The sequence below is a fragment of the Lasioglossum baleicum genome, chromosome 5 (genome assembly GCF_051020765.1).
Source record: "Lasioglossum baleicum chromosome 5, iyLasBale1, whole genome shotgun sequence".
Classification (NCBI taxonomy): domain Eukaryota; kingdom Metazoa; phylum Arthropoda; class Insecta; order Hymenoptera; family Halictidae; genus Lasioglossum; species Lasioglossum baleicum.
In genome coordinates, this window is record NC_134933.1 from 6970979 (window position 1) to 6990800 (window position 19822).

Consider the following 19822-nt stretch of genomic DNA (forward strand, 5'->3'; position numbering starts at 1 on the left):
AAACCAGGAAACTATAATGGCGTTGGGCCCGACTTCGCCTGACCAAAATAAGAAGCTGTTCAGCGATGGTGTAACGAGGAGTGCACGTTGCATCGTGCAGTGTTGTACGAGCCTAAGTGCATCCGTTCGGAAGGGATTCGACGGGGCTTCAAGTTTCCTCCGGCGAATTAATAACGGAGCGGACACCGTTTTCCCTCGGCGAACCGCACGTTACCGAGCGAAAAGAGCCACGCGCGTGGAGCAGAAGTCATGACAATCACGAGTCATTAAAGTTGTACAGATGGCCCCCGACGAACCCAGAAAACGTCTGGTTTGAAACGGTCGAGGAGGGTGCGGAGTCGTTGTGATGCAGGCTACGGACCAGAGGTAAGGATATCGCGATGTGCCATAGCGAGCTTCAGGGGGGTGAAACGCGGCGGGCGAAAGGGGTGAAAGGACAGTAATGGCATGGGTAAGTAGCTTGAGGCACACCACCCTCCTGCAGAGGTCGCTTAAATACGCGTTACTTTCCTTTCGCATTGTCCGCGGAATATTTGCCGGCTATCCAATAAAAATCTAAGGTCGGAACTTTGCTCGGGTAAACGAGAACGTAATCAGCCGCCGAGAAAAACGCCTGGAAATAAAGAACAGGAATCTAAATCACAGCAACTTTTCAGTTATCTGGAACACTGGCCGCGATCGTCCCACCATTGCTGCGGATCTTCGCGAAATTCGGCAAGAACTACATACCTGTGTCATAAGATAAAGAAAATTTTGAAAAAATTGCTATCTCTCCGAATGAATTCGCGGGACTCTATTACATTCTCAAAAATATTTCACGCCTTCTCACGTTTAACAATGCATCCAAGTATCGGTAAAATGCAACTGCATATAATAAACAAATGCTGCTGACTCTGTCGTTAGCTTCTACAATTCACACCTGTTATTAATTCATGTCTGGTTTAATGACGAAGCAAGCAGAAACAATTTCGGCCAATATTATTTTGGATGTGCAATGTGCATACGAGCGATGCGATCGAAGTCATTCGAAGTAACGCGAGCCGTGTACACGCGAACTTTTTAGCATTGATGCGATTCGATGGTCGAACATTAAATATTTGCACGGCCATCAAGCAGAAATTCAATCGCGAAAATTGGTTCGTTACCCGTGCTCGCCTGTATTTTTCTATGTCAGCTTAATGCAATATTTCCCACGTGATCTCGCGGCATAGATAATTTCGGATCGCGTAACGTGGAATTACACGGAATTTCTGTATACATGTACATACAGATCGATTCCCGACAGTGTAACCTAGAAGTTTTGCGCGATTTATCGACGAGTCGTTTTATATGTATACGAAGCCCATAGTATATGCTGAATTTCAAATTCGTGATTGCATCGACAGTTTTAATGGCAGTGACAATACGGACCGCGTGGCCGAGTTTTCACGGGATATAGTTTGCTTCTCGGTAAATGAACGTAAATTTCATGATCGCCAGATGACGTTTATACATTCGGTTCGAATGTTCGCGCTGATACCAACATTTCACGTGCAACGTTATACTTTGGTTTATTTATAGTTCGTTATTGTCTGTTATCACGAATAAACGCTTCTAATTTAATTTAGAATTATTTTTACATTACTCGAATGTACTAAAATAGCTCTCCTCTATTGAATTTATACAACGAATCAAACTTTAATAAAACGTGGGATTAAAATTTTAATTAAAATTAGAATTCAGGACTTCCAGCGAGTCCAGCACAGTACGTTGACAAAGCAAAACTTATTAATGCAAATTTAACAAAATCAGAAGAAAAGCCTCGGTTAAGGTATATACGAGGTGCGGAATTAACTGCGGCGTATAAACGAGGTTCTACTGTAATTGCGAAATAATTAATCGCAATAATTGCAGCAATTGTTGTTATCATCAGCCGCATTCTATAAAGACGCGTTCTAAATATGAAAAGTTATTTTTACGGATGAAAACAGGTTTAATCCAGATGGATCACGTGGATTTCCGTACTACTTTCACGATTTGCGAAAGGAATAACAGATATTAAGCTGCCGACAAATGGTCGGAAGAAGCATCACGATCGTGGAATTGCATATCGCGGTAAAACCGAAATGAAATCGCAAACTTTCGGGAAATATGACTTCATACCTCAGACAGGATTTTTCTGTTTGAAATTCTCGCCGAAAGTTCTTCTCGAACTTCGACCATTGGATTTGTTGGTAACGAAGCTGTATCGTTTCCTTATAATGCACTGTTGGAGTCATTTTCTTTAAATCTTCAAGTCTGGTATAGTAGACTCGTTCTCAATGCAGAAAAGGATTAATAATTTTTAACCGACTTCGAAAAAGGAGACTTTTTTTTCTATGTATGTTCACCGATTACGCCGAGATGGATGGACCAATCGGAATAAAATCTTTTGCATCTTGTAGATTGTAGAGTATGTCCCCGGGGTGGTTCCGTGAAAAAAAATTTTGCATTTTTTCATTCTTTGCGGTTTTTATTGCAAATAACCAATAAGACCGAAAAATCATCCTACGGTGTTCTACAAATTCTGCTCGTTCCACTAAAAAGTGGAAAATAACAAAATTTTATAAAAAGGAATTAAACCGACTTCGAAAAAACGCACTAAAAAGTATGAAATAATTTCCATTTAATTTATGTGAATATACACACGAACTTAAATACAATGCAATCTTTTCGCAGGCGGTGCAAAATTGAAAATTTTCGACACTGGAAATTACGAAAACACGTATTAATGTATCTTCTTTTCCCACCTATTGATTTCCAAGTCCATCATATTCCAATGAAATCATAATCAGCAAAATTTTTAATTTTTGCGCCGCCTCCGAAAAGATTGTATTGTATTTGAGTTCGTGTGTATTCACATAAATTAAATGGAAATTATTTCATACTTTTTAGTGCATTTTGTTAGTGCGTTTTTTCAAAGCCGGTTTAATTTTTTTAATTCTGTGTAATATGTAATAAATTATTTTAGAGGTCTTTTTAGTGTCACTTGTTTCTTGATACAGTCTAGTATTAAAATTCTTATTTATTAGTTCCTAGGACCACCTTTGGAACAGCCTTTGCAAGTAAAAGGACGCTGCGATAAAGATTAGGTCCTAGTTTAGTGAGTGCCATAAATTAGTTTAACAGATAGGTTCGGTTCATTGCAATGGAAATATGATAATTCTAGACTGCGAGGTAAAACGACTGGGTCAGCTCGACAATTAAGGGTTAAACAAAGCGACTTTTCTCCTTGTTTGCGCGACGGGCAATAAATCGCAATTTAGTATGTTTGCCAGCGTGGGTCAACGGTGACCGATGCGACCTGAATACGAAGTTAGTATCAGGCATCGGTGACCGACGACGGGACGTTCAACCGGTTAACAAGTTGTTACAGCGATATTGCGGGAATGTGTGGCTTGACTACCGTAGAATGTGAGGCGTGTAGAAGAATCTTTAAATCGGATCAGATTCCCCTTTGCCACCGTTCGGGTTAACTTTCTATCCGAATCTACACTTTGCCACAAACTGAGCGTAGCACCTCTCTCTGTACCACAGAAATGTAGCATTCAAGAATAGACATTAACAAAGCCTTACTAATAGGGTTCCCAGATCTTCTATATTTGATATGAGTCTTCTATATTTGAACTTGATCTCCTATATCATATTTGAATAGCATATCATTTTCAAACATCTTTGTTTGAATAAAAAAGTGTAAAATGTGTTGTGTACCTCTTTTACTTGAACTCCTATATTTTGAACCTACCTCATATATACATAATTACAGTTTTCACTACTTCTTCTATATTTGGATAAAACATTTCTGGCAACCCTACTTACTAATAATAATTAGACTGCGGACAAAAATAAATAGAAATAGATGTCTATGAACCTCCTGCACATTGCAATGAATGCAGACAACTTTTATTTTGCATAAAACTCCGCAATCTACAAATAATCGAGCAGTTTGTTACATAAATTAAACGTGTTAAAGAGTTTGATAACAACCAATTGTAGTTGATGCGATTATCGTAGTCTTTTATGTCGGGCTCGGTGAAATGAATTTTGGCCAATTTTTACCTCTGCACAGCGAGCGATAAAAGTTGGGAAATTATAGTTGTCTCTGGCAAGGAAAAACCGAATAAATGCGTAACCTTTTGACTCCGGTCGACGGAAAAGAGTTGTAGAATATTGGGAGTTCTGAATAATTCCGGGATCATTATTTTTGCCGCGTTGATTATCAAAGCCCTGCTTAACCGTGTTACGTAAATTGATGTCCATTGTTACTTGCACGCACGGGACGCTGAATTGTTCCGTAAATAATCCTTGAAAAGTGTAGCGCCAAAGTCTCATTCGAAGTAATTATGGCTCCATGCATTTTCGTGTAGATATACGAATGCGACGTTGTTAGACCATTCCGGTAATGTACAGTATGTACATATGTGCCGTGTACAGTGCGTACGCTCGTTAATAAAACAGCTTTAACTACACTACCCAGTACGGTTCAATCGCTCTTCACTGAATTAGCAGTCCAGGAACACGTCCATTACAAACGCGCACATGCGAAAGTACGCTTTATACGTATACGTGTGTGTGCGAGTCTTGTGGTGCGAATCGACGGAGTTTTACTTGATTTTATTCAATCCACTCCGTCTCGGCATACACAATGCAATTTACGCTGGTGTGGATACCATTCTTTTACCGAAAAAGGACATTTACTTACGTAGAAGTGGATATTGCGATTTCGACTACTCATCGAATTTCACATTCGGTACAAAATTCGAGCACTTTTCACAATTCAAATTTCAATTGGTTTTACGTTTGTCTCAGTAGCTTGTGTAACGGCACGTGTTCTACTGTTCGAAATTAGTTAAAATAATTTCATTAAGCAAATGAGTAACAAAGTACACAATTTTGACATTCAATGTTTAATTTACTGATGGTAATATAATATTTTTCTGTTTAATAATTCACAGACGCAGTTATTATTTTTCTCGAAAATGATCTAAACATAGATCGAAACGTCGAAAATTTAATTCGATTTGCAAAATTGCTTTGATGTAAAATTAGATCGAACCAGTTCGCCGAGAGCATCGGTACATCTTTTACTTTTCACGATTTGTTAATTTTCCTAAAATTTGATCACGTAGAAATGAAAATTTGGATAGAATTTCTAACAATCTCTCGAGATTAATTCGATAGAACTTGGGTACCATTTTTCAACAATTTTTCGTCTTCCTTAAACGTCCTAAGATTTATGGATACGTATCTGTCTACACCTTATAAAATGTATTACCTAGAATTTTGCAAAAGCTGTGGTGGATGCATGCAGGTTTAACTGATGTCACTGAACTGTTATAAATCACCTGCGCAACTGTAAAATTTCTATCTAGATGCTGAGTACAGCATGAGAGGGCGAAATCAAGCATGATCGACAAAGTCACTGCTTTTTCCATCTTCCCTCTTCACTGGACGATGAATAAAATCAAGAGATAAGTTTTATGGGGTGAGCTATTCGCAAGAGAAATGCATAAATCGGAAAAGGAAATACTCGGAATTGCTGAATAACAACACTTCATAAGAAAAGAAATCCAAATTATGCGTAAATGTATAAATTTAAATTTCGATCGTTTGTAAATGAACAACAAATTTATGAAGGCGTGGTACACTGAGTTACAAATTTTCATATTTTCCAGTGCAAACATTTAAAAATATAATAATTTCTCCTAAAATTCATTGGTCGCTAATAGTACTGAAGTAATGTTCTTTCAAACTGTTTCTAGTTGTTTCTAGGATGAAACGAATTAGCATAATGCGTTCTTTATTAGCCTTGGGGATTTCTAGGTAAAACAATTATTCTTCAGCAAGCAATCCGATTTGATTTTGAATGCTGACTATTTTACCAGCATCCGACAGGAATTTCTGGAACTTCGGAAGCTGCAGCGGAAAAGTTTGGCAGCACTGCTTACCAATTTTCTGTTCTCCCGAGTAACATCCGCGTCTTCTTCGATTTCGACTTTTAATTGAGTTTTTAACTACAATTTTACTAATGCGTCGCTATTTAGTTCTAAACAGTACACAGACGTCGTTCAGTTATGCCTTGTAATTACACCGCAGACTTTTATATAAGGCTATGGTAAAACTTGCCACTTCATGGTACACTACAAATTACCACTTTTGATCGTTTATAATTTGCAAACCAATTAACTAATTTCAATGAAAAATTTTCAGTGCGTATATAATTTATACCAGTTGACCAGATACATCTTTCGAATTTTCGTTATTGGCCCAGCTAAAAGAGTTGTAAAAATCAATTTTTACTATTGTTTTTCACAATTCCGTCCAAATGCATTTTTCAACATATTTTTTACACATCATTTACTAAACTAATTCTTCTAGCCTTACAGAGAAATTGAAGTCGTTTGGTCCATTCATAAAAAAGTTGTTCTTATTTAAAGTGTGTGGAATCAGTTATGCTCCTTACTGTAAAAGAGTTTTCATCCGAAGCTTTATTTTCGAGAAAATCAAGTTTGAAAATGCAACGAATACAGGTGGGGCTGTTGCATAGGAATCGTCCGACGCGTCTGGCCATAATCAACCAATTCTACTTTGTGCATCTACTAAAGCACGCGAACCTGGCGGAACTATAAACTCGATTTTCCCGAAAACGAGCTGCCAAACGAAGAAATGTTCTTCCTTTTTTATCGATTTATTTTTACATGTAGAATCATTCTCCGTTCAGTTGCACTACGATTTCCGGCCCTCCTTGTATATTGAAAAGAAAAATGCGCGGTGCCGCACACGCGTCCACTCGAACGGCACCAATCAGGCGACCGAGAACTATGATGAGGGCGCAACAATCTCATCAACATATAAGGCATATTTCCAACAATTACAAAGAGATAAATAAAAATGTTTTTCTTCGTTGAATCAGCTTGGTACGATGAATAATAATATTGGTGTTCGTAAAATCTTTTAAATGTTTTACTGTTTCAAATAACACCCACACAATTTCGTCATAAATGGATTAAATTCGCAGTTAAGTAATGTCGATTGCACTAGTACTTTAACGGCAGAAAATCGCTGACAACGAGACAACGAGCTTCTGTGTAACCAGTCTTTGCAAATTGCGTCAAGACAATTCCACTTTCCACGAAAACTCGCAGGCTATTTATGAGACACACAGCTCTGAAAGTTGCAAGCTCCGCACGCTAGACACAGCAGCTTAATATTACTTTTGCGAAACGAAATTAATGAAGGAATGCATGCCCTTTAAAAAGAAAAGCAGGAGCGACTCGGACCACACAGTTAAACCAGCAAAGTTTACAATTTTCTTTTTTAATGCCGTTTATAGGCGAACGTTACGAGTAAATTGAATGCACTAATCTAGAAATATTCATCGAAAACATTTTAATTCTTAGCTGAAAGAATTTCTCTTGATTCTATTACGATTCCATTACTATTACTTGATTCTGTTCTGTTACGTAGTTTTATGAAGTATTAATTTTTACTTCGTTGTCGTGTTCCTCCACGAGAGAAAATAATTCGTTGTGTTTTTTGATAATTAATTCTTATAAAATGTGATTCAAGTTATACGAAATTGTTGGAGCAATTCTCTTTTATTATAACATTGTGTATTTTGTGCCTACACATCTATTTGAAGAAATTGTTTGTTAAGAATGAAGAGATAAATGGAAAGTTTTCGATAATGAGAGTTATTGGAAAATATTTCGTTGTAGTTCTACGAACAATTAATTTTAATATTGGGTAAGATTAATAATTTCTTCGCAATTTTTGTAGCTGCACGTTATACATAAATTTCGAAGTGAAGTATTTTACCTCTCTCCCAGGTCATTTGATGAATCATTGGGTTTCACGTGACGCGAGTGCATTTTGTTTAGAGAATACATGTATACGCGTATGCAAAAATCGTTAATCATCCGCCCCAAGATCATGTTATATGATTTCTTCCTATCCTTGAATTAATTATCCTGATGCATTCAGTATTCGCGATATCGCCTTAATGGAATTCATTGCAGGGTTAATGCATTTTCGAAACCTCATCCAGCGTTGCATTCAACGAACGTGTTATCGTTAATTTCTCAGCTGATAAGGGAAACCGTGTTATTTAACTTTAATTTGTACTTATATGAACAATCTTCTTGTAACTGCATTCAGCAATTTCATTCGGCACAATAAATTTGACGAATTTAATTAACAATCTAATTATTTATACCTATTCCACTAATAAATTTCGCAATATTTTGCAGCAGCAGCGAAATATTAGTCTATTAATTGACTTCTTTTTGTTGTCTTCAAATTGAAAAAGGAAATGACTGTGAAACATTTTAATTGAACGAAATAAATTATAAAAATATGCAACATATATAAAGGTTAAAATAGTTTTAATACAATTATGTTTAGCAGGAGCTGTGCATACTAAGGAGCATTTTTTCCATATCGCTGAGAGTTAATTTAAATCTGCGTTGCTCGTTTAAGCCGGATTTCAAAAATGCATTCGAGAAAATTCTAATGCACTATTATTAAAATGCAGCGGGAGTTTGTCTGATAACTTTTTTAACAAACTTTCGGGATGTACAGAGTGTTCCACCAGTTCCCTGCATCACCACAAACCTTACATTTTTCAGGAGAAAGGTTTACAGCGCAGAAGTATCTGCTCGAAATAAATTTTGCACGGGAACTGGTGGAAAAAGTCTACACAGGTTTATGGTAATGGTGACAGTATATTGCATTTCACATACCATCTGTGATAACGTCATCGTGTGGTGATTTCGTCCAATAGTTGATAGGCATTGGGAACGCCTCTAAATTGCATTGCAAAGTCATCCTCTGCCCCTCCTGTGCTCCCACTGTATTATTATGTCTCGCGATCTCCGGAGCAACTGTAACAATAAATTATTTCCGTCTTAGATTAGCGTATAAAATAAAAATGATCTGTGTTAGTTGCAAGGGAAAGGAGTCGAACGAAATCAAATGGTTGTTCAAAGATACTTACATTGTACTATAAGCATTATTCTTTTACTGACAGTGGGTGGCACGCCATTCGATGCAATACAGAAATATGCACCCATCTGCGATCGGTTGACTTTCGTGATGTTGAAGACTGATCCCTCTATGCTCTTCACTGCAACAAGAAAATTGGATTCTACTTATCGAAATTATTTAGGTGGTTCGGAACCCACCATAAACAGTAGGTCCCGCTGAAAAGGCGATGGTGAGAGTGGAAAAAGGAAGAGGATTGGTAAATGAATTTGAAACCCTGAGGGGACCAAATATCATGTCCATACCATACCATTATCGAAATTATTTTATTATAGAAATTATTTCTACTACACTCCGCGACAAAACGATCAGACACCTCTAAATTTCCCTATATTTCTCAATACCAATGATGTGTACAAAGATTTTGTATACATATAGATCTCTATAGAGTATCCTCTGTTTAGTAACGTACGAAGTAACTGCTATTATTTACGTTGTGTCTTAGGAGTTATATCAGTTTACATGAAAAACCGGTGCGTCAAAACGGTAAAACATGGTGAAGAAGAATAGCGATTTAATTACACTGTCCAACACCAACTTTGTTCCGCAATTACTGTTGGTTGGTTCTTATAGAGTCTTTTGCGCTGATTCCGAATCTGCCCTTAATTTTTCTCCTATCACAGATGAACAGTTTTTGAGAAACATGATTTTGAAAAAAAACGTATTTTTCAACTTGAAAGAAATATTGTGATGTTATTATAAAAGATATTGAATTGTTCTTTGCAGCAAAAGATTCTGTAGACTCTCCCGAATACAGTGATATCCAATCTTGATACATTACGAATGTTTAAACATGTTTAAACAATCATTAAAGACGGAGAGACACCACTTTGCACCAATTTTTGAGGATATTTTTGAATTTATCTCAAAAAATAAGGGTCCAGCGGAAAATTGAACTATATCACCCGATAGAGCAGACTTTTATGTTGAGATCCGACAGTGGTTATTAACAGTAATTTACTGTTAATGGTTTATGTTTAATATCGGACTATCTTTACTTTCTATTACCTAAATACTTAGCACCGTACGTTCAATTCAATTAAGTCTGAAAAGAAAAATTGAAGTACATTTATGGTTCCTCGAAGTGGCCTCAGGGCATAAAGGGTTAATTTAACGTAAGTTGGAGGATATTAAAATGTCCATTACGCAGGCAGAGTATGAGGGTTAATAATTCCAAGATGAAAAACACAGCTAGCAGAAAGATAAGCTGGTTTTATGCGCTATTATATTTTAGAATGTTGAGCAAGATCAATGTATCCAGTGGATATTATCCACCCTCGATAAAACTTTGTTGGCTGAGAATTCTTAAGCCATCGCCGGGTTTCCGTATAAATTTGTATAAAATAGTCGATCTAAAAAGTGAATGCTACGAATGAATATCTTAAACGAAGTCCCAACAAGGATAACAAAGTATATGACTTCTCAGAGAATTAGTAATGCTTAACTATAACATCAACATAATATTCCTCGTTACATAAACCGTTCATTATTCGCGCGTAAGCCGAGTAAATTAACAAGAAGTTTGATAACGTAAGCAATTAAAGGTTAAACACATGAATTTATTACGTAATTAAATGTTTGAAGGTATTGCTACGGGGGTGCAGTTATTGATATCAGCGAAGCCTCATTTAATTACGTGAACGTTGCATCGCGTGTGGATACACGCGCGAGTAGTATCGCTCGATCGGCCGATAGTCTTTCGCGCCGAAATTGTGCCGTTTCCGTTGGAAAATTCGCAAACGGATCGATCGGGGATCAACTTTCGCGCGGCGGCGATTCACTGAGAACATATTTATCCGTGCGAGTCATAAATCGGACACAGGTTTCGCTGCTTCCGTTTCGGCGGAATAATAATTACTCGCGAAGCGGGCCGGTGTTGATTTAGCCTTGGCAAAAAGCTCGTTATAGCCTGTCCGAAATTAATATTAACTGATCAGCGGGAGGGTCTGCTTCCGCACCATCGATACTGCGAATAATCCCCGGTTTTTGTTAATCCATTTAATCCGAGTGGGTATTCAATGCTCTGCCCCCGTTCCCACATAGCTGCGGGGGAATTGTGTTGCAGACGCAACGCTGGACACGCGTTTCTTGCTTCGACCGGGGGACACGTGATTATATCCTCCTGCGACGGTTACGACTATACCGATCCTCCGAAAAACGCGGATTGCGTGTTTGTGCATCGTCTTGTGCGATTCCCAAATGTACAAGGGTCGGTCGAAGTTACACCTCCTTTCGAGAGGGGGGTACAGTCTCGAAATTTGAATAATGATGTTAGATGTTTAAGAGACCTACTAATTTTCGAAAAATTTGTCCTCGTTACCACGCTGGATGCACCCTTTGGGAGCCCTGGAAGCTCAATGTACATAGAAAGATACAATAGAAACAGTGGTCCATTAATATTTAATGTATTTTCATATGTATTTCGTATCAAAGAATAACCTACATATTAGCGATGTTCATTTTCTATGAATATCGAATTCAGTGGCTCTCAACCTTTCATGCTTCATGTACCCCTTGGAAGCACAATCATTCTTCCACTAAATTGCTCATAGCAAACATTGGGGCATTCACAGCTCGATGAAATTTGGTAGACTGATACACGAGGCTACAGAGAAGTGACCCGCAAACCCATTAAACCTGAATGATCAGCCTCACGTAAAAATGACGATCGAAACGTTCGAACCTTGTGATAACCGATGATCCGCCAAACGTTTCGATCGATTTAATGATTTTTCATTAAATATTCCCCAATGGTTTTATACGGTATTGTGTATCAGAAAGTATATTAAATGCTTATTAATTATTACTAATGCTCACTCTCTATAATTAAAATGAAATAAAACGAATGTGCATTTCATTATTGTTAATCTTTGTGTTTAACAATTTTTTAAACATTTCTGTACGTTGTTAATTCATAAAGTTTCTATAACACACTGCTTTAATATTTCTCAACCTCCAACAATGAAAAACTCATTTTTCATCCCTTGAAAATAGTGTGTCTACAAGAGGTTAAAGAAAGCAACGTATGCAAATGTGCAAACCATGTGAAAATGGGTTTGAGGACGACAAGTGTTTGCAAATACTCGGTGATTGAGCGCAATGGCAGCAGCTAGTTGCCATATTGCTTCGGCGATAGTAAAAGCGACACTCGTTTGTATTTTTTTAGACGAAAAGATTGAATAAATATTTGTTTCGTCACGAGATACCTTGTAAATTGAATAATTCGATTGATAGTTCATAGAATGAAGATTTTTATCAACCCAATACTCAATGTCTCACTGTGAAAATCTAATACAAACATAAAATCAGTATCTAAGTATCAATGCTAAAAGAAAATCTAGTAAATCCATTTCAAATAGATACACTAAAGTATTCCAGTTTCTCGAATCATTTAACAGATAGTCATTTGCGGACCATACTGAGTGTAAAAAATGAACCGTTTCGTTCGGTTGATTAATTTCTCGACGCTTTCACTCCCCTTGATTGGAACTAGCGGTCTCTCAGAGTAGAGTCGATCGATCAAAGGTGCAACCGGAGGAATGATTTTTATTTGCAAATCTTTGCACGTACAGTTTCGCCGGGGCATTTGAACGCCTAGCACTCTTCATAAATTAAAAGCATTTCAAGGTTTTCCTCAGCATTGAAACTCACGACGCTCTATGTTATTCTTGACTTGGAAAAACTCGCGGCCCATTCAAAAGATGGCACAAGGTTGATACCATTTCGCGCGTCGTCTGAATCAAATAACATACAGCTCGCGTGGAAGCGAGTCGCTAACGATTTACAGATTTACAATTTTAACATTCGTCCCCCCTGTTCCTGTAATAAATCCATTCATACGTCTTCCTCGCGGCCGTATTAAAACAGAAAGCAAATTAACGAGACACGACGACTTCTAACTAGACTGCGGATTTTATACGTTTATGGATTTGCAAAGATCGCATTAAAAAGCTACAGGGACGCTTGCAATGGAGGGTAGCCAGTGAGAAGAAGACTATAGAGTAACAAAATGATAAATCTAAATGTCAAAAGGACAATGAAAAATAAAAAGAGCAAAGTGGTTGGGTTCGTTATGTTCTGAAGCAACAATGCTAGAGTAACACGATGACGGGACAACAAGAAAGTTGGAATGTCCATTGGACGCTTTCAACTTGCATTTCCAGTGCTGATAGAGACTACAGTGGTAACCACACCAGTAGAGCAGAGGGACACACAGAGCGAACGTAAATCTTGCGGTGGAAAACTAAAAGGCGGTTACAGCGGTCAGTCCTGGTTTAATTTTCGATTCGTTGGGCTCTGACATTCTACCTACGCGCTTAATCTGTGCACAAAGCAATTTATGTTATTGAAGTCTCTGTCGACTCTACCTGTAATCACTTTCACGGGAGATAACCTCCAAACCACTGGCCAAACCATTCAATACAAATCGTATTTCCTCTTTAATTAATTACCTGCAAAACCCCGTGGGCCATCAATTACCGGATGCGCCATCTCTGTCGCGCGTTTTCGAGTCTGCCTCGACTTTGAGATATTTAAAGCGACCGCTTAGTTTAAATAGCTCCCGCGGGATTGTAAACATTGATAGCGCATTTGCATTAAATTGACTATCGCTCACGAGATATCGTTTTTCATACGGCGGCCCCAAACGATCCCGATTTTTAGAAAATCGCCGACATCCGAGCCGCTATCATTTTGCAAAATGGGATCGCGCGTTAATCAACTCGGACTCATTTTCAAGATTCTAATTTCGCGATGCATTGTTCATTTTTTTTCGAAAATTTTGTTCTTAGACGTTGTTGTATGTAGGAAAATGAGAATATGTCCAAATATATTTTCCATGCATCTTCCATCCATACAAGTGGAAGTTTCAAGCTTTAAAAAATGAGCCCAAGTTTACTGCTGTACGATCTGTTTTTACGAAATTATAGCGGTTTAATTATCGAGCCGCTGTGCATATAAATTACAGAAATTCCAGATTTTGCATTTTACTGTAACGAAATAAATTACCCACATTAAATTAATTTCTCGAACGGCCCAACCAGATAAAAATGTCATGTGTTTATCTAAAACGGCTGGATTAAAATTTGAATAGAGTTTCATTAATTTCCACCGTATTTTTAATCTTCAGAAGGTGTATTAATGCACAAGACACGTAAAAAGTGCACAAATATCCGCGGCCTAATGATAACGTTGTGTATGTATAAATAAAGTTGGAAGAAAGAGTAATTTCTTCATTTCGTGCAAAAACAAAAGTGATATTAAGAATCAATATTCATTCTTTCCCAATATATCGAATTTAGCATTAAGGGCGCTCTTGTTTCAGGAAAATAGCGGTGAGATTGAAAAAAATAATGATTTCTTCGTTTCATTTCGAAAGAGAGAAGTGATATTACGAATCGATATTCACCGTTTTTCCGATATATCGAATTTACCATTAGGTCCATCTTATTTTAGGAGAATAAACGCGGAATTCGAAGAAATAATAATTCCCTTTAAAAGGAGCAATAACATTAGATTTGTTCCGGAATCCATGCTCTCTTTGCACTACATACATACTTTTGAGTTTCCCCATAAGAGCCCGCCGATTTCAGTCGAATAATTATTGTACAGACGAAATGTACAGGCCTTTGAATTCGGATTCGGATTCGGCGCATGCATATCGTTGCCTGTGTTTGGTATCAACCTGTAAATAATGTTAGAACGTGAAAGGTCTTTGATTTACAAAGAGTCGACGGCAACATTCCGCGCGTTGCCGGGGAGTTTTACTATGTATTTGTATTTGCGCCGGTCTCCTAAATGGGATCGTTGGTTTATTCGCAAGTTTATTCACACGTGGCTGAGTACGGGCAGACTGACAATGAGTAAACCGAAAAAACAGACCGTGCAGAGGAGAAAGAGGAGGCGAGGAACACATCAAAGAAAACGCTCGCGCGCGAACAAAATGATTCGGCTGATTAAATTTACAAGTGAATTCGAATTCTCGTCGCCCGCTGAAAATGATGCGGCGCCTTCACTTTTTAAAGCGTTCCATCGTTGACAAAAAAACCTGTGGCATCGGTCGTCATAAATATTAACAAAGCACAATAAATATAATGATAATGTTTGCACTTCACCGAGGCAGCTCAAGTCTCGCAGTGGAGGGGATTTTAGTTTTTCTTAGATCGTACAGTTTCCGTTCCCTCAAAATATTCACTGTATTGCCGATGCAATATAAAAATTAATTTCTCAAACACTCGCAAATGTACAAAATAGATAAATAACAATACATGTCTGCATGCTCTATGGTTTTCAATTTGATGTGGAAGATTTTATTGCTATTATCGGAGAAGTTCTCGCAAGACAATGAATCGAGTAAACAGTAGGCAACCGTGTATTAAAAAGTATTTCAGATCTGGACAGGTCCGTAAAGTAATCCCGTGGAAGATAAAACGGACGAAAGATGGATGTTCATTTCAAGTCACATTTTTATTTCGACTTTTTTCAGGAAGAGTTCCTAAGTATCTGTCTTCCATTTGAACGCGAACTTGGTAAATCCATAACAGGAAAGTAGGTACACTTCGAAATGTTCTCAGCTTATGTCGAACGGTTTCACGAACTTTTTCTGGTCGTTGCTCTCGACGGTTTTTTATTTGCTTTAATGAACACTGGCGAACTCCTAACTGCCTCGAAGCCCTTTCTGATTTCAATCTACGCTGTGTTCGCAATGTTACACTTTGCGACAATAATTGCGACTATATCTAACAGTGGAATTGCCGAATTAGAAATTAGGAATTCGAAATTAGAAGGGAGAGATTACGTTGACTGTATACAGTAATTTGTTGAGAGAAGCATTTTGGTAATTTCTCTAATTACAAAATGAAAAGTCCAGTACTGAGATATTGTCCAGTATTTGTTAAATGTTTTGAATGAGAGTATGTACGTATATCAATCGTAATAATTGTGGAATCCCCGAAATAACACTTTTGTCGCGGGCAATTGTAACTATTAAATTTTCATAGAGAGATATTCGAAATATATGTTTAGCGAAAGCGTTAATTCGGTAAATGTGTGAGCTCAGTCAATGTATGCGCATACTAATTTGATAAGCAAATGCATTCTCATACAATGCGATTTAAACGTTCGCTAGTAAATACATACATATATGTAGTACATACTCGTGCTTGATTGCGCAAAATCATTCGAATTGCAAAATACACTTTTATTATCGAACGCGAATACAATTCTGACTTCGATTATTTCTATAACATTACAATTTCTATTTAATTTTATGAAGAGTCTCCATGATAAAAGTAAAGTAAAATCATTAATCGCTGTTAATATGTACATACATATATGTATGTATTGCATTTGTCTGAAAAACTTCACCCATTTCGTTGATCAACATTCCATATTTTTACTGCATATTTATTTTAATTAACGGTAGGATACGCGACAAGTATCACGATACTGACACGATATAAAAAACACAATAAAACTTTAGTAATTAGTAAAACTGGTTCGACGAATGCAAACAATTTTTTCAAATTCTAGTCAGCGCAAAAGGTTTCAAATAATTTTGTTAACTGGACTGAAATCACGTTAAACATTTTTATATTGCTTGTTACAGTCATCGTTAGAAGATAAAAAATGCCTATAATTGCATAATCAGAAGATCAATTTTGAAAGCGTCGTTGTAAAGAGGAGGCTACTTAATTAAAAGGAGGCTAATCTTCAAATCTATGGCAATTTCATTTGCGAGGAAAATTTTCGCAGACGTCTTTACCAACAAAGACACGAGACACCAGCGAACTGCTGCTGGTGTGGGGGTTCGGTTGGAATATTCACGAGTTTCTTATCAGTTTATCTCGCGCGCTCCTCAAAAATCCAGTGGCCCGTACACGGTCGATTTCCTTTCGGTATAACACTATCGGTTTGAATCGAGAGCCAACGCGGGGGGGGGGGGGGCATAGTTTATTCCGTGTGCGCGGCTCAACATTCGGAAATGCAGGATACATTTTTCTTTCCGTAAGCAAGGTAGTTTCCTGCGGAGGAATATGGCGCGAGCAACAGTCGGTCCCGCACGAATAAAAGACAAAGGGATGATTTATGCTCGCACCCCACGCCCTCGCCTAGGCGAATCAGAATGTTGGTATTACTTTGGTGTTGCTGTATGAAACCTAGGGGTGAGGGGGCCTGTATTTCATACCGACGTCATCGGCATGCCAACAATGCAGGTGAAACGACAGGCTTTCGCATACTGTTGCCGCTGCACGCGTCCTACTCGTTAAGTAAGTTTGAAAGCCGGCCCGGTGATAAATTTTCATTGCATGTCCATCGTTCCTCATATATTCCTTAACACTCTATTGACTTCGTATAAACGCGGGGGACGGAAACGTGCTTTTTTTCTCTTGCTTTTCCCCCCCTCTCTCTCTCTTTCTCTCTTTCTGTCTATGCGCGCGTTCTTTTCGCAACGTGCAAGCCGCGCCGCGCGCAGAAAACGTATTGACAACGGAATGATACATCGAACACGATGCTCAAGTTTTAAACACAAGGACGGCTAGCCAGAGGCATCGACTTCGATCCAATTGAAAACGCCTCCCGGAACCCCGCTCGCATCGTTCGCTCGCAATTTACGGTTAGGGATTCGCGAGGATTTAACGCGTTCACCGTCGAACAATAAAAAAGATTAGACTGCGGATCTTTATGCGAATTTACGTTCTTTAAGACTGATCGATGCAACGGGAATTATCGGGGACACCATTTTTACTTGACGCTCCACCCTCGGTTATTCGTTCTGGAATACTTTCTTCCTTCTATCTGATACAGCAAAAATAATTTGAACACGTTGACAATCGCTTTTAATTCGAACGCTACATTAACTACTGAAAACGCTTGTATATTGTTAATTCTCGTTTTGTCACAACGCGCAACGGTTCAAACAACTAATTTTTCATTATATTGTTTACGGCATTGCAGAAGCACTTTCATGGGAAATCATTAAATAAATTCGTTCATTCGTGCTCAGGTTACATTAGCTCTGCAGTGGCACTCTAGGGTATGCCATCATCCCAGCAAAATTCGTTGTATCTAAATTGATTTTCGCATGGAGCTTGAATGTTATTTAAGATATATGTACATTTGCACGCTTAATTTTATGTCGTAGTTTCCGCATTTTATATTTGAACCAGGACATTCGTGTATCAGCATAAAGATTGATTTTTTCATCTAGAGAATTCTCTGCGTCATCCATCTTGCGATCAGAAAAATATTGACACTTTATTATTATTGATCGTTGTGTGGTGCGTGTAAACTGCTTTTCCGATTTTACATTTTTTACGAAGATGTGTTAAATGTTTAATATCTTTATAATGACTTTATAATTGGGCTTTTGTTGGCTTTTCGGTTCTGAACGAAAACATATGAAGAATCCTGGAATAAAGGCTTTCACACATTTTATATTTTTATAAACAGTTATTTGCACAGAACATATTCTCGACCAGTACATTTTAATCTGCGACGCTTACCTTCTTTGCCATGCGTACGTAGTATAGTTTCTCCGTCTTCTCTTCTCCAAGTGATGTTCGGCGTGGGTATTCCTTTAGCCGCGCAGCGCAATGTAACATTGCTGCCCTCGTTAACAATCATGTCCGTGCTCGTGGCGTAATCTGAGATATCTGGTGGAACTGGCAACAGAAACGTCACAAATTATTTATTGCTTAGCAAATACTAATTGAACGACGTGCTCCGCTGATTCATAGATTGCGTTCTGCAGCTGCGACACCGCGAGTAACAAAGGAAATCGAAATTATAGAATAATAAATTCCATTATGCTACGATTCCAGATAATGCAATTGCAGAACGCGTCAGCTATGTATATTTCTTGATATAATTATACCCCGGCCTGGTCAATATACTATCTGTTTATAGTATTATTCATCCCGCTATTAAAATGGAACTGATTGACCAAAAAGTTTCTCGCTTTAGATCAATTCAATGGTTGTCGAAACACCACCTGTTATTCGTGTCACTGTAATTTCGATGAAACCTGCATATTATATGGAACTCGAGAAAATATTCGACTCGATTTGTCCAACAGCCATCGTTCACATTCAGGGGCTGAAGGCAGTCCTCATCGCATGCGAAATATTTTTGGTCGTTTGTCTCGGAAACTATTAATTCTAGAGGAAACGTATGAGCGTACGACTCGCGTGCGTTTTTTGACGTTGAATTCACTCGTGCAGACAGATTCGAAAAAAATTCATTTGTCTTGACAATGCGCTATACCCAGCCCCAACTTGTAGGATTCTGTTCGCTCTGCGAACATGAATGATGGCATTTAATATTTTCAACAAATCCTCGTTCGCAAAGGGTTGAATATATTTCGCGCGTTCTACGTTACTTAACATTCATCAACTAGACCGTGGTTCTTTGTGCAAGTTTTCATTTCCATATGTCCGTTCATAAATACCAGAATTGGAGATGAATTTATTTAACCAACGAGGATAATGCCGTAACCTTAAGGACGGGATGAAATATAAACATTTTAGCGTTTGTGTTGGTGAATAAAATTTCTCGCATTTTTCAGAAAATACGACATAAATGTATGTATAATGACCTGCAATCTAAGAATGCATTAAAGTAGACTATGGATTTTGATAAAAGTGTATATAACTCACACGATTACTTTTGCTTTAGAAAAATCGCACACATTTCGAAAAGTCTCGATAATTTTTCTGGAGAAATTCCTAAAAAATTCACGTGGAAGCGGTCTCGAAAGGCAGAG

The 19822-nt window shown here is 37.9% G+C and overlaps 1 protein-coding gene across 3 annotated transcripts in view; it reads right to left on the bottom strand.

Moving 5' to 3' along the window:
- The window catches only part of LOC143209048 (opioid-binding protein/cell adhesion molecule homolog), a 210048-nt gene that overhangs the window by 25765 nt on the left and 164461 nt on the right, over positions 1-19822 (bottom strand). For all 3 annotated transcript variants that reach the window (XR_013009033.1, XM_076424203.1, XM_076424202.1), the window contains exons 4-6: positions 18564-18722; positions 9014-9142; positions 8760-8900 (exon numbers count right to left, since the gene is read on the bottom strand). Coding sequence is in view for 2 of the 3 variants with exons in the window: in XM_076424203.1 (XP_076280318.1) it covers positions 8760-8900; positions 9014-9142; positions 18564-18722 (429 nt within the window). In the remaining variant the exon portion in view is untranslated. The remainder of the gene's footprint in view (positions 1-8759; positions 8901-9013; positions 9143-18563; positions 18723-19822) is intronic.